Source organism: Balaenoptera acutorostrata, chromosome 13, assembly GCF_949987535.1.
Source record: "Balaenoptera acutorostrata chromosome 13, mBalAcu1.1, whole genome shotgun sequence".
Classification (NCBI taxonomy): domain Eukaryota; kingdom Metazoa; phylum Chordata; class Mammalia; order Artiodactyla; family Balaenopteridae; genus Balaenoptera; species Balaenoptera acutorostrata.
In genome coordinates this window covers 76,277,088-76,293,535 of record NC_080076.1, presented here as the reverse complement: position 1 = coordinate 76,293,535, position 16,448 = coordinate 76,277,088, and the positions used below count along the sequence as shown (strand labels likewise).

General features: G+C 44.0%; 1 protein-coding gene across 1 annotated transcript in view; it reads right to left on the bottom strand.

The window, feature by feature from the left end:
• Nucleotides 1-13,486, bottom strand: part of SPPL3 (signal peptide peptidase like 3) — a 128,295-nt gene extending 114,809 nt beyond the window's left edge. Inside the window, exon 1 of the mRNA XM_007183964.3 lies at nucleotides 12,929-13,486. Coding sequence (XP_007184026.1) covers nucleotides 12,929-12,951 — 23 coding nt within the window. The 5' untranslated portion in view covers nucleotides 12,952-13,486. The remainder of the gene's footprint in view (nucleotides 1-12,928) is intronic.
• Between the last annotated feature and the right edge of the window lie 2,962 nt (nucleotides 13,487-16,448).

The window sequence follows — 16,448 nt, the reverse complement described above, 5'->3', positions numbered from 1 at the left end:
TGTACTAAAAACCACTGGATTGTATATTTTAAATTAGTGAGTTGTATAGTATGTGAATTATATCTCAAAAAAGCCATTTTAAAAACATAAAACATTAGAATGAAAACAATACTGTTATAGAAAGGGACCTATATGAAGTCCTTCATTTTAGATAGAACAGAATGAACAAATGAAAGCTAGCCATATGAAAAGGAAGAGAGAATTTCAACTATGGTTGTCTGCATTACTGGCCCAAATTCCTCACCCCTCCCCAAATCTGCTCCTTAGCCCTGTGATTCTGCAGCTCCTCCCACAAAAAGGGCAAGGTTTAGTTTTGTGGCTCCTTGTCTTTGGGTTCCACCACATGACTTGTTTTGGCCGAAAGAATGAAGCAGAAATGGCAGTGTGCCAGTTCTGAGCCTGAGCTTCAAGAAGTCTTGCATGTTTCCACTTGCCCTCTTGTGCTTCTACCACTGTCATGAGAAGAACTTCCCTTGGGTAGCTGCTGCCCATTCAGCCTGGGCTCCAAAATGAACACAAATGAAGCAGTCACCCAGCTGACTTACAGATCTGAAGCAAGAAGCAAAGTTGTTCCAGCCAACGTGCAGATCAATTGCTATTTTAAGCACTGAGTTATGGGGCAATTTGTTAGGCAGTATTATGGTGGCAATAGTTAACCAATACAGTACCCAATTCTCCCACTGTATTTTGAAGAGGTTCCAAGAATGAAAGTGATTATCAAGGTAGGTCCAGCTTAGCACCTTGAATAAAAATAGTTTCATTTACTCAGCTTAAGAGAGTGATCTATATATCTCAAAAGATATTTAATGCTTGTCCCTTTAAGCTCTTAAAGGTTGAGAGCAATTTAAGATATTACATACTCTTCCATCTTACTAATTTTATTATTTTAGAGTTATTATTTTAAAAAATTAAAGACAGAATAATACTAATTTAAATAAACTAGGTACCAAACCACTGAGGATAAAGACATGAACAAACTGTAACCCATGTCCTCAAAACTTTACGGAGAGAGAAACAAGGAAACAAACAACTGAAAGAGGCAAGTGTAGTGTACTAAGAGAACACAATGAAGGGTCATCCAGGAGCAAAGATGAGAGAGAATGAAGAGGTTACCTGTTACTCCCTTTTTTCTAAGTTGGTTGATTATCTTTAGTTTGGCTTTTAGAATTTCTGCTATCCATGAATACCAGCCTAATACATCATCCTTAGGCCTGCAGGTTATTTTCACCATCGTGCAGCATGCAAAGGTTCAAAAACAAACTCCTAATCCCCCAAACTTCTGGTTTATGCCTATTCCAGATGACTAGGTTATTTATTTTATTTATTTATTTATTTATTTATTTTTTGGGCTGCGTTGGGTCTTCGTTGCTGCACGTGGGCTTTCTCTAGTTGCAGCGAGTGGGGGCTACTCCTCGTTGCGGTGCACGGGCTTCTCATTGTGGTGGCTTCTCTTGTTGCAGAGCACGGGCTCTAAGAACACGGGCTTCAGGAGTTGCAGCACTCAGGCTCAGTAGTTGTGGTTCACAGGCTCTAGAGCGCAGGCTCAGTAGTTGTAGCGCACAGGCTTAGCTGCTCCGCAGCATGTGGAATCTTCCCAGACCAGGGCTTGAACCTGTGTCCCCTGCATTGGCAGGCAGATTCTTAACCACTGCGCCACCAGGGAAGTCCCGATTAGGTTATTTAATTCGGACCTAAGATTGAATCACTACTGTATCTATGAAATTTAAAATATGCACACACCAAGCCATATATTTTTAAATTGCCCTTTCTGACAAATATCATATGATATCGCTTATACATGGAATCTAAAAAAATGGTACAAAAGAACTTATTCACAAAACAGAAATAGAGTCCAAATGTAGAAAACAAACTTATGGTTACCAGAGGCGAAGTGGGGGAGGGATAAACTGGGAGATTGGGATTGACATATACACTATAATATATACATAAAATAGATAACTAATAAGGACCTATTGCATAGCACAGGGAACTCTTCTCAAAACTCTGTAATGACTTATATGGGAAAAGAACCTAAAAAAGAGTGGATATATGTATATGTATAACTGATTCACTTTGCTGTACAGCAGAAACACAACATTTTCAATCAACTATACTCCAATAAAAATTTTAAAATTAAAAAATTTTAATTTCCCTTTCTGAATATTAATTATTAAACAAGAGACAAAAAAAATGAGTCAAAAGAGAAAACAGTCTTTTAGAAACAGGAAAAAAATGAAATGTAAGTTTCTACTTTTAAAAACATTAACTTTTTAAACAGAAGCTTAAATACAAAAAAATATGAATTTCTGAAATAGAAACAAAAGAGAGAGAAAATGTTAAATTCTTCAGAAGCTAGTTTCCATATAGCTTATAGCTCTCCTCACACCTCAAAGGAAGTTTCCTGCAAAATATTTTCATTTGAAAAAAATTTCCCTTAAACTGTTTTGCTAATTGCAGAAACAAAATAGCAGAGCTTCTCCACTTACATATGTGTCATATATGTCACATATTTAACCAATACTTGTTTGGGAGATAAATTATAAATAGCTAGCACAGTCTGGGGGCAGTTGAAGACTGGAGATAAATGGAGATGACTACTCTAAAGGGCCTGTGGTCCTTTGTAAATGTCTCCCTTAGGAGTTCAGTTCCCAGGCTGAGCCACTTTCATTCTCTCGGTGCTGTATGGATATTAAGAAGTTAGGGGAATCTCGCCACAACACATGACCCAATTTAACAGTAACAATTTTACTTTTGTATTTTCTTCAAAGAGGAATGAGACGTTATGCAAGTTATTATTTTCTCTCTTCTATGTGCCCTGCCATTTTATTTTTAAGGACACATTCTATTCTAAAATCCTGCACCTGACAAACTTCACCTCTAAAGTATTCATTCTTTAAAAGAGAAAAAAAAAAAAAAGGGACTTCCCTGGTGGCACAGTGGTTAAGAATCCGCCTGCCAACACAGGAGACATGGGTTCGAGCCCTGGTCCGGGAAGATCCCACATGCCGCGGAGCAACTAAGCCCATGCACCACAACTACTGAAGCCCATGCGCCTAGAGCCCGTGCCCCACAACAAGAGAAACCACTGCAATGAAAAGCCCCCGCACCGCAACGAAGAGTAGCCCCTGCTCGCTGCAACTACAGAAAGCCTGCACTCAGCAACGAAGACTCAATGGAGCCAAAAATAAATAAATAAATAAATAAATAAATATTTTTTAAAAATCTGAGCCTCTATTATGCATATAGGTCGTTAAACCATGAAATTAATGCCTTTGATCCTACCTTTACAGAGTTCACTGCCAACATGGGAAAAGAGCCACATAAATACATTCAATACAAGGTCAGAAAAATGTAAAAGCACTGCCATCTGACAGGATCAGATAAAGAACTACAGCCATCAGAAGAATATTTTCTCCTGGGCCAATCAGAAGGCTCTGTAACAAGAGGACAGCAATTCAGCTGGACCTTGAAAAGACAGGTAGGACTCACATATTTCAGAGACTTGGGAGAAAGGCTAACCAGGTGTATCAGCCAACTTAAAGAAAAGGGGAACAGTGAGTAACCCAGTTTGGCTGAAATAACAAATTTTTAAAGAAAAGTAGGGTTACAAGGCCAGATTATTTTGAAAAGCAGACCGAAGATTGGATTTTATACTGTAGGCAATTTTAAAAGCCCTAGGAATCCAAATGTAATACAATCCAAACTAGTGACAATGTAAAGATCAAAAGAAACAAAGACTGAATGTACACTACATAGCATTCATTCCCCATTAAGTCCTCTTCACAACTCCTAACTGAAATCCATGACTTAAAAAAAAAAAAAAAAAGTAGAAATCTCTAAAACTTAAACTACAGTAAAAAACCAATTTCTTTCCAAGATCAATTTCTCCTCCTTGGCTTCAAATACACAGTTCTCTCCCTTATATAAAATAAATAAAAACAAAAGATCCTTATGACTCTGCTGTCTATATCAACCATCCTCTTTCCTTATGTCTTTCACATCCCATCTCTCAAACAAATGGCCAGTACCCAAAGGACACCTTTACTTCTTCACTATCCATCCCTAATTTGGGTTTCACCCTCACTACTCTGATCTTTATTAGAGCACTTTCAGTAACGACTTCCTTTGCAAAGTCAATAGCCTGTTTTTCCTTCATTCTCTTTGAATCCTGAAGCTTTTTACACTACTGCCCCTAAAAATTCTCTGTGCCTTTTCTTTCATCACCATTGCACTTTCCTAATTATCCTACCTCTGATGGAGCTTCCCTTGACTCCTCCTCTTCCTCCCATTTCTCAACTGTGAGTTTCCCAGGCCTCAACTCTAGTCCTCCATTCTGTCCTCTCTACACTCTCCCTCTTGGTTAACTGACCTCATCTCAAATCTTAAACTAACTCTAGCTAACCTACCTGTGGTCCCAGGATGTATTCCTGTAATAAAACTAGATTGAACCCTATGAAGTTACGTTTGAAAATGTTTTTTAAGGTATTAGACCTTAATGTTTTTAAGGTATCAGTGCTTGTACTAATCAGTAGCGTAAGTAAGAGCATTCACTCTCTAAAACTAGCTTTTACTTCTAACAGTATTTTTGCAAGCACTTTTGAGAAATGAATGTGAATTTCTGGGCATTTATAAAATCAGAGTGTACAGTCAAAGGTTTAAAAGTTAAGACTGTCAGGCAAGGTGTGAAGATTTAGTCAAGTTTGGAAGGTCAAGCTAGACAATTCTGGGCAAAAATTAAGACAAGGAAATAACAAAAGGTCAAGCACTGTACTTAGATCAAAATGTGTGTATAACCAGGTTGAAGAAACAATTAACAAAACTTTGCTACACATGTTTTATTTAGGTCAAGAGTGAAGCCCAAGCCTGAAGCCCTCAGATAAAGGGAAGTGAGTGTGCCTGGCAGACTTGGTGTACAGTAAGAAAAACAGATAACCCACCACTAACAGCCCCTCCTCAGGCATTTTAAGGTAGAAAATTTTCCTGTGCATTTAAAAACAAAACAAAAACAAAAAAGAGACAAAGACTAGGATTATCCACGATTATGAGGGAAACTGCCTTCAAAAGATCAAAATACAATTATTACGAAAAAATTTAGCCTTTATTCAAGTCACAATTTTTCTTGTTTTGTGGTAAGCAGCACTGGACTATGAAACTTGTGACTAAACGGAGATGACCTTATAACACATTTCAAAGGCAACAACAGAAATCAATGACAACTTGCAAACTAATATTTCTATTTCTTTTTATATGGCATTATTCAAACATCTCCATAGAATTCTTACTAGAATAGATATCTCAAAGTTTAAATGCTGTTTAAATTGTGAAACAAGAAAAATCTTTTTTGTGGGGGAGGGGCAAGATAGGGATAGGGGATTAAGAAGTACAAGCTACTATGCATAAAATAAATAAGCTACAAGGATATACTGCACAGCACAGGGAATAGAGCCAATATTTTGCAACAACTTTAAATGGAGTATAATCTATAAAAAATACTGAATCACTATGTTGTACAGCGGAAACTAACAATGTTGTAAATCAACTACACTTCAATTTAAAAAAATATTAAAAAAAGAAGAAAAAAGAAAAATCTTATCTGCAGTGAGGAACTCTGTCTGGAGCTGATCCGGGTCTAAAAATGTAAAGAACAAATAACTTGCTTCTATATTGCATGTAGCAATTTTCAAAGCATTTTCATATATATTACCTCACTGAATCCTTGCAGCAACCCTGTGGAGTATGACAGGCATAACCATTGTACAAAATTCAACACTGGGACTAAGACAAGACTAGGTCACAGTTAATCAGAGATGAAAATCACCTTCAAACTAAAGACTTCTCAATTTAAAGAAACCAGAATATGGGACTTCGCTCGTGGTACAGTGGTTAAGAATCCACCTGCCAATGCAGGGGACACGGGTTCGATCCCTGGTCCATGAAGATCCCACATGCCGCAGAGCAACTAAGCCCGTGTGCCACAACTACTGAACCTGTGCTCTAGAACCCGCGAGCCACAACTACTGAGCTCACGTGCTGCAACTACTGAAGCCCACGCACCTAGAGCCCGTGCTCCGCAACAAGAGAAGCCACTGCAAGGAGAAGCCCATGCACTGCAACGAAGAGTAGCCCCCGCTCGCCGCAACTAGAGAAAGCCCGCGCACAGCAACGAAGACCCAACACAGCCAAAAATAAATTAATTTTTAAAAAAAAGGAAAAGAAAAAAAATAAATCAGAACAGAATTAGATCCTATCTTAGGATTTCAAATAAAATTTAATGAGTGGTACTGACAGAACTGAATACTTTGAGTGATCACTTATATTCAGTACAATTTATAAACATGTAAAAAGCAATTAAAACACACCTCTACTTTAGTGCATTTTTTAAAATCCTTTAGTGGTTCTTCATTATCAAACCTGGAACTCCAAAACAGAGATTATCAAGTTTTCTTACCAAGTTAGGGTGAACCGGACCAATCAAGAAATGGGATTTTCTCTTAGGTCTCTATTTGGCTAATATTCATCGGTCTAATGCCTTAAAAGTATTTTCAAACCTAACTTTTTCATAGGAGCTCAATCTAGTCTTATCACAGCAAATGAGTGGGTCTGATTTATTTTAAGCTGTGGCCCTAATGAGACCTACTAACAAAATCTGAGAGGTAATTCATTGTGAGCATCATGGGAACTAACTGTAGATTTTCCCTGTAAAACTGAATTTGGTCACATGGAGCCCCTCTAGACATCTAAGAGGTTAAAATTCCAGAAAAGGAGCACTCTGCCTCTAACTCTTTAAGTGAGGATTAGAAAATATGCTATAGAAACTCAAAGTTGCAAACGTTTCTTGATTTATACATACAACAAATAAAACCACTACTTTCCTTTAACTCCTAAGAAGGAACCATTAAACTCCAGAAAATATATTATAGAATTTTGAAAATAAAACTATACTTATGGCTCTACTGTCAAGGACAGCAATCACATAAAGTTTCAGGTACTAAATACAGCCAACTAAAACAGCACTTCATTAGACGTTTTCTTCTTAGGGTATCCTTGATTTTTCACAAGATGGTCTGATTAAACAGGTAAGAATGATGAAAACTAAGTAAGTTATTAATGTTGAAGTAAAATACAATTATACAGAACTACATAACACCTCAATTCAGTGGCATTTATCATCTCTAAAATAAATGATCACAGAAATCTATTTTGAGAAATGCATGAACATTAGGCGTTTTAATTTGTAGTACTACTTCATAAATTACAGGCTTATATGGTTACCAAGTCCCCAGCTCCCCAACACTGAGGACACATAAGAAACACTGAAGAAGGTTATTTCAATACAAATTCATGGTCTTATCTTTGGCTAATTTTAGGTTGAATCATGTATCGCCAAAACATTATTATCTTTTTTTTTTTAATTTACTTATTTTGGTTGCTCCAGGTCTTAGTTGTGGCAGAAGGACTCCTTAGTTGCAGCATGCAAACTCTTAGTTGTGGCATGCATGTGGGATCTAGTTCCCCGACCAGGGATCGAACCCGTATCCCCTGCATTGGAAAGCGGATTCTTAACCACGCCACCAGGAAGTCCCCAAAACATTACTATCATAACACTTTACAGGCAAAACATGTTTTAAAAATAATAAGCAAATCTAAAGTCTATAATGCTAGACATACATTTTCAAGTAAATAGTTTCTCTCCGAAAAACTTTCACCAGATGCGATGATCAGAAGACAATCAGATATGATCATAACAGATACAGTGATACATAACAGAAATCCAAAACCAGATATAACTTCCATTTGTTCTAGAGATCTGCTTTGCTTTTCATTATCCAGTTTAGCATTATTTGCAAATACCTGACATTGACAATGTCCATTGTCACACAACATATCACCTCAATATAATGCAGTCCTTAGAACAGATCTTCAGACAGGCAGCCCAGGGGGAGGCATGTTCATTCACTGTTCAGTAAATATTTGCCAAACCACCTATTATATGTCAAGCACTGGACAGAGCACCGAAAGAGAAAAACTTTTACCTCTGTGTAACCTATAGTTTGTTTACTATCTGTCATCCCTCAAAAACGCACACAAAATGAGACCATGAAGAGCCCCACTAATGAATCTGGATTTTATTCTAAATGTGGCCAAAAGCCATTAAAGAGTTTTAAACACAGGACTGACATGACCTGAGTTAGGCTGTCAGAAGACTACTCAGGAGAATGGATGGCCACTGTGCGGAGAATGGAGGGAACCAGTGAGGAGGCTAACAAGGAACTGAAGCAAAAGAGGGTTGGCTTAGAGTAGTGACTGTGGACAAGGAAGCAGACAGATTCAGTGTTGGAATCTTGGTGTCCAACGGTCTTGACTTAGAACCGTTTTTCTATTTATATCCTTGGGCAAGTCACTTACACTCTCTGAGCCTCAGTTTCCTTACTGAGCAATGACTGTAAAGCCCCAGCACACAGAAAACACACAATAAATTATGATGATACTACTTTGGTAACGAAATTCATGTGAATGAGGTTCACATGGACTGACTTCCTTTTCCCCCTACACACCAACATTAACCCTAATGTAAGTAATTTTTACCAAGATTCAAGTGTAGGTATATACAAGTACTGCATTGACTCCAACAAGAGAGAAGGTACTGTTTCTCACAGAACTTATGCTAAAACAACTGCTCATAAATATACATAAATATACATTGAGCAAGGTGTTTCTCTCAAATTAATAAAAGTCTAGTTTGCACCTTCAATGTGTTTTCACATGCATGCTTTTATTTCCTCAGTTTTTACGAATAAAAAGGATACAAGCAGAATCTTGTGGTTAATCGTGACTCGTGATAAAGATTGTGGTGTTACTACCAATTATTTTAATTTCTTCTGTCAATCGCTTTTATTTAAAACTATTAAGGGATGGTACCCTTCACTCTTACAACACTGAGACACCAGGAAACTAAGTTACCAAAAGCTCTCTTTTATAAGTATATGTATTACAAACACTCATCTATCTGTAGCTTCCTCTTACACTTAATATTCTTTCAACAAAGGACGAACCACTCTGAAAACCTATCATATTCAATCGTTCAGTATTTACTAAACAGGATCTATGGGCAAGACAATGTGCTAGGCACTAGAGGAGGACAAAGGTTAGTGTAACTGCATCCTTACCCTCAAAAAGCTTACCATCCAGTGAGGAGACTAGGTATTCACACTTGAAAAGGAAGAAGTGAGGCAGACAAAACAAGTGTCAAAAACAAAGAGCTGGGACTTCCCTGGTGGTGCAGCTGTTAAGAATCCGCCTGCCAATGCAGGGGACACGGGTTCAATCCCTGGTCCGGGAAGATCCCACGTGCCACGGAGCAACTAAGCCCGTGCACCACAACTACTGAGCCTGCGCCCTAGAGCCTGCGAGCCACAACTACTGAGCCCACGTGCCACAACTACTGAAGCCCGCGCACCTAGAGCCCATGCTCTGCAACAAGAGAAACCACCGCAATGAGAAGCCCACGCACCACAACAAAGAGTAAACCCGGCTTGCCACAACTAGAGAAAGCCCACGCACAGCAGCGAAGGCCCAACGCAGCCAAAAATAAATAAACTTAAAAAAAAAAAAACAGGGCTTCCCTGGTGGCGCAGTGGTTGAGAGTCCGCCTGCCAATGCAGGGGACACGGGTTCGAGCCCTGGTCTGGGAGGATCCCACATGCCGCGGAGCAACCAAGCCCGTGAGCCACAATTACTGAGCCTGCGCATCTGGAGCCAGTGCTCCGCAACAAGAGAGGCCGCGATGGTGAGAGGCCCGCGCACCGCGATGAGGAGTGGCCCCCACTTGCCACAACTAGAGAAAGCCCTCGCACAGAAACGAAGACCCAACACAGCCATAAATAAATAAATAAATAAATATTTAAAAAAAAAAAAACAAAAAAACAAAAAACAAAGAGCTTACTTTCAGTTGGGGCAGTCAGAAAATGCTTCACAGCTGGGTAACAGAACTTTGATAGAATTTGCTAGGAAAAAAGCAGGCACAAGAAACCAGAGAACAGCATGAACTTCTGTGTAGCGGCTTTTTTTTTTTTAATCTATTTATTACGAAAATGTTTAACATGTAAAAGTATACAGAATAAATGGACTCACCACTGAGATTCAACAATAATCAACTCACAGCCAGTCCTGTTTTATAATTTACATGTCTTACTCCACAAAAACCCTAAAGGAACCTATTTTCATATGTTCCTACCTTCTTCACTGACTCCACCTCAGACAAATCCATACCACCACAGTAGTCTCCACAAGGTTGATTTTCCTAAAGGCCACATACAAATAAAGTGCAAACCTATTTTCAAGAAAATCAACTCTTGATTGTTGATCAAACCAAGGGAACAGTGACAAAGATACTGCAAAATGACAGACAATCCAAAACGGTTTACATGTACTTTGGGCATACCTTTTCCATACTTATATTTCAATGAGAATGAATAAAATCATGGAGAATTCATGCCAAACAACAACAACAACAAAAAGCACCACAGTTGAAGTATCTTGGACAAATAATTTCAGCTCCTGAGCCTAAGTTTCCTCCTCTATAAAATAGGGAAAGATCACCTACCTCAGGGACTTGTGAGAATCAAGTGAGTGTATATAGTAAATGCCACATGGATAGTTCTTTATATTATTGCCTGGTTGACCTGGGAAGAACTAGTCAGGAAGAAAGCTGCCTGGCTTCCCAATCCTTTCCCTCCATACACCACCCTCTCCCAAGATGCTGTAAAAACTTTCTCCATCTCAAAACATGCTAAAGGTGAGGAGCTAAGCATTCTGATGTCAAGGAGCTTCTTTCCTTACCTGTAAAGCAAACTAAGGGACCTGAGATTGAAGGATTTCAGGAGGATAAATCTTATAAACTGTCAAACTTCACCAAACAACCCTCCTCTAAGTAGCAGAGCCATCCAACATCACACAGTGTGTGGCCAACCTACCTAGTAAAAACACTCTCATTATCCCCAATTCTTGGCCACTGTGCTTACTCTTTGAACCATCCACCGCCTCTCTACAGCACAGTACAAACAGAAGGATCATCATCAGGACTCTCAGCTGGGCCAGAGTGTTAAGACGCTCAAGATGAATTAGTTAGCACAAGGCACGCAGGGGCACCTTCACTTCCTTTCTTATTCTGTCCATAAGAAAGCTCTAGTTCTTTAGAAACATTCTAATCCTGTGTTCCGAATCACCTGCTACAGAGAGGCAGCTCACTGCTGCTCACAACAAAGTAGTTTAAACGTCTTTTAAAAACATATATGTTGTCACAACTGTTCACTAAGATTTTAATTCTTGCTTTAGCACTGCTTTCTCTCAATCTCTCAGTTATCTTCTTTTTGAGATTGTATATACATCACTGAAGTTCCCTTTTGAATTATCGTCTTCAATCACCAATCCTCTTCCCCTATGTGAAGACACAATGAGTTCCTGACTTCACATAACCCCAACCAACACAAATCATCCACTCAGTTAAAGCCATCTATCCAAAGCCATTCCTCATTTTCAGATATTATCCATTTCTTTGCTGTTTCCCTAAGATAATTATAATATAGTAAAATATGACACCTTACAGTTTACCCTGTGCTTTGTAAAGTTATTCATTTAATCCTTACAGCTTATGAAAAAGGTAATCCCCCTATTTTATAGGTAAGGAGAAAAGAATGGAAAACTTGCTATCTTGTCTAGTTGTAAAGCGAGTTAAGTGGTGAACCCGACATCCAAACCAACTCTAAACGCCATGCTCGTCCCACTCTACTATGCTCTTTCCTAAGAAGGGAAAGCCTCTAGTTCTATCCCAAACCACACTGGCTTCACAGAGTAAACCATCTTCGAACAATCGCTCTAGACTGCAACCAGATTTTCCATCCCTGCACCTACCATCATCCCATTTCTTGCTTCCTCCCCACTCCACTCCTCAAGGATACTATCGCCATTCCTTCAACTCCCTCCTGCAAATATTCCACCTCTGCCTGCTAAAGGAAGGTGTCTCATCCCCCTTTCCCCAAACCGCAGCACTCCCTTCTCAAGATAGGTATGTTCTCACTCCATAAACTACATAGTACGCTTCTCAGTCCTTAACAAGTTATTTTATAACTTTAAAAAGTCCCATTAAAATGGACATAACTTGTAGATCCTCCATCCCCATATGTGACCCAGGGCACCGGGCCATTTCATATAACCCTTACAAAGATTCTGCTCAGGCCCCACTGTCACCAATGACTTCCTGTCCAGAATCTAGTTATCCAAACAGTCTCCCCTTCCAACCTCTTCACCAGGGTGTCCCTCCAGGGTTCCCAAGACTCTCTCCTTCCGCAGCTTTCCTCCGCTCACACCTGGGCCTCTGCCCACCTTACCAACTCTCCATTCATTCCCCATCCCAAGGATAAGCAGCAGCCCCAGTAGAGGTGGCTCCTCCTCTCTCACAACTTCCAAGTTCGGCCTCTTATCACCTGTTCTCAGAAGATGCCTCTCAGCTCCGTGGCCCACCTTTGCCCCAGCCCGCCCCTCTCCACCTTTTCCATTGCTCCTGCCCATCAGCCACCCCCTCAGGCCAGTTCCGGGGTGCCCGCGGGAATCCACTTCCCTTCCGTGGGCTTCCCACCCCGGAGTCAAGCTCCCCTTTTCCATCACCTGCTCCGCCCATGACCAGATGACATCCGCCGCGGAGGCCTCCTCCTCCTGCAACCCCCTCCTCGGACGCTGGGTCCCCGGCCGCTCAACGCCTTCCCCAAGAGCCTGCTGTCCCCTCCGGTGGGGGTGAGGGGGGCGTGCACCCCTATCCCGCGGCCCCCCCCAACAGGCACCTGTTCCTCCTCCTCTTCCCCCCGGGCTGGCTTCGCCGGCGCCCCGACCCCCACCCTCGCCGCGCCCCGGTCTCCCGGAGCCCCGCACTCACCACGAGTAGGTCTGCTCCGCCATGGCGCTGACTCTCGAGGGCTCCGCTGCAGGATGTGGCCGGGCCCGGCGGCGGGGGAACGAACAGACGGTGGGCTCGCTCGGGCCGGGAACGGAAGGCGCGGCCGCGGCCCGGCGCTCGCTCGCTCGCTCGCTTACACCGCGGGCGAGCGGGCGGGCCGGGAAGGCGGCTGGCGGGGAGACGCCGGGCTCCGAGGCGGCCCCGCTCCCTGGGCCCCGGGGCGGGGCGGGCTCCGCTCTCGGCCTCCCTCACCGGCGGCGGCGGCGGCGGCTCCGCTGCGGCTCTGAACCCAACATGGCGGCGGCGGCGGCGCTGAGAACAAGGGGGCCCGGGGCGGGCGAACGGCAAGAGGGTCCCGCGCTCACTGCGCGCTGGGCCGCGGGAGCCCCGCGCTCGTGCGGCGGCGGCGGCGGCCGGAGGACATGGCCAGCGGGCGGAGGCGGAGGCGGCGGCTGCGGCGGCGGCGGCTGAGGGGGGCGCTAAGCGGTGAGCCGAGGCCGCTCCGCTCACACCCGCGAAGGGGAGGTGAGGAGGGGGCGGGGGCGAGCCTTGGCCCTGCGCGGGTCACGTGTCCAAAACACGCTCACGTGATGCGCGCGCCCCGCCCCTCGCGCCGGGCCCATGCGCGGAGACTTCGGTTCCTTAGTCCGAGGCGACAGTTGCTCTCTCGGCTTCTGGCTGTTCGGCCGCCTCCCGCCGCTTGGTGCCGCACCCTCCCCACGCGGAGCGGTCGCCTCGGACCCCCTCCCCTTACCCTTTCCGAGGGGCTGCTGCAGCCAGCCAATCAGGGGCCCCGATGCGCGTCTGTTGGCTGCCACTCAGCTGTCACCCATCAATCAAGAGTCTGCTGGCCGCGGGTTCCCAGCTGTCAGTCAACCTGTCAGTCAGCAGGCAGAGCGCTGCATGCCTTCGTTCGCATGTTCGTTGGTTCATTCATTCGTTTAGCAAATATTCCACGCAGCCAGCTTTTATTGCGCCCAGACTCTGTGCCAAGTCCTCTGGGGCCAAGTCGAATACGCCACACTTGCCTTCATGTAATCAATCAGCAGATATTTACTGGGTGCCAACTATGTATCAATTCATTCTGCTGGGTCTCTGCCCTCTGAGAGCTTACATTCTAGAGGAAACGACATAGATAGCCCAAGCCGACAAATAAGTGAAGATCATTTCAGATGCTGCTAAGTTTTATGAAGATTATAACACAAGGTAATGGGACAAAGAGTGTGTAGGGGTGGGGACTAGTTTCGATAGGATGGTGAAGGAAGGCCTGGTGGAGGAGGTGACATCTGAGGATGAGGAGGAGCTGACCATGCAAGAGCAAAGCTCAGGGAACAGCCCATCTGGAGGACTGGAGGCAGGCACAGAAGTAAACTTAATAGAGCTAGACCCCGAGACCGACAGAGTGAATCTGGGGCTTAGGAGGAGAGAGGAGGGAGAGATGAATTGAGCCCAGGGGCACTGCGGAATACTTTTCCAGGAGCTGATGAGGCAGTCTGAAAGAGGAGCGGCTTACTAGGAGAAAAGACATTATAGAAAAAGAGAATGACATGAGGAAAGGCCCAAAGATGTGAAGGCTTGGAGTGAGCTTGGATCCAGGAGAGGGATGGATGATTCCTTCTGGAGAGTGTTGAGAGACTGAAAAAGTGCTCTGAGGCCAGAATTTGAAGGGCCTAGCTAAGCCTCCCTGCTAATTACTATGTTCACGAATGAAAATGAGCAGTGCAGCTCCAGGTTTCAGAAGCATGCCTGGGCAACAGACACACTAGACTTCCCAGACCCCCATTCTTCACAGGGAGCAGAGCTGGCACACCTGAAACCAGCATACTCAAGATCCTCTGCAGCTGGACCAATTTCAGGCCAGGATCTAGCGCTGCTCCAGTTTCCCAAGACCTGCCCAGGCTTACGGGGAACACCATGCCCTGAATCTATCTCCAAATGGATCAGTTGGCCATTGCCCATACATCTGCCACTTGCCCATTCCCCAGGGGGAACCCTTTCATGAGAAAACCAAGTACACTTTTCCTTCAGAAGCCATCTCTCCTTCTTCCTCCTTCCCCCACTGCCAGGGACTAGGACCAGTCAGGTTCAATGTGTTTCCTGAAGCTCCACCAGAGAGCCCTGGGAAAGGGCAAGATGATAAGATCAAGGTTTCCCCAGAGGGTTAGAGGCAGGGCCCCAAGAATATACCAGACCACCAAGGGCCACTCCCCTGACCATTCACATAAAGGTACCAGCCAGCAAATATCTGCCCAGCTCTAAATGGCGCTGGATGTGGAGATATCATGGGGAGACAGGAAAGCAAAGAGCCTAAATTTTTAATTTCATTTAGCTCTTACAGTTTTTCCAGGTGCTCTTACAGAATGTCAGCTGTACGCTTGAATGTGATATACAGTCATTCTGAGTCTCAAATGGGTGAGGCTTCAGGCCCCATGAGAAAGGCCAGAAGCTATTGGCACAAATGGCTTTGGGAGGTGCAGAGGCCCCTTCCCTGGAGAGCTAAGAACAAAACAGACCAGACATGTCACTAATGAAACAAAAAGACACACTGAGCCCCTGGGCAATTCACCTGGGCTTTCGTTCACAGTGAGTCAGAGAAAGCAAAGCTAAGTGCAAACTTGGTATTGGAGGGATGGAACAGGAGGTGCTGAGGAAAGAAAGTCAAGGCCTTCCCAGAAGCAAAGGGACCATTTTTTGCACTGAGAAAAATCTGGTGGAAGAAAGGAGGGAGAAGGGGTCTGGGTGAAGGTATGGGGTCCGAACTGAGAAGTAAGGTTTTCTTCTCTCCGTGTAAACCAGAGGCCCTCCAAGCATCTCTTGGGAAGACATGTGAACGCAGACCGTATAAGAAGCCAAACAGCATTTGGCAGGGCTGGGAGGTATCCAGGCCACGGAAAGCCTGTGTGCATGGTCCAGGCAGTTGGAGTGTGAGCCCAGAAACTGGTGGCTTAAGTGTCTCAGGCTAAGGTTGCCCAGATGTAGAAGGCACCTCCAGGTCCTGGTCAGGACCTCTGCAGGCTTGAAGTCCCCTGGAGAAGGCCAGGCTGAAATAAATCTGAAGTCTGTCCATTGGCTGGGGGCCACCCAGCCTGGGGTACTTGGGGAGTGACTTTCAGCCCCTCTGCCAGCAGCACTCAGCTCCAGGCTGGAGTGGTCCCAGGTGGTATCTATGGCACCTCTGGGCCTCAGCTGGAGAGTCAGGTGTGCTTGGCAGGAGACACAGGCACTGGCTCCCCCCACTGACCCCCAACTGCCACACAGGTGGGAGGGCCACAGCTTGTGAAATAGTTGTGGAAAGAGGCAATGGAAGTTCCTCTAATTATCACCATGGTAATTATAGGATTGCTCTTTCTACCAAGTGTGTTCAAAAGAGACTTGGTGAGTCTCCCCAGGACATGTCATCTGCCTCAGGTGCAGACTCCAGGGAGCAGGCATTGCCAGGTTTGACTGGGCTGCTTAGGTGCTGCTTCTGAGAGGGTCAAAGGCTCTGGTCTGACCGGTC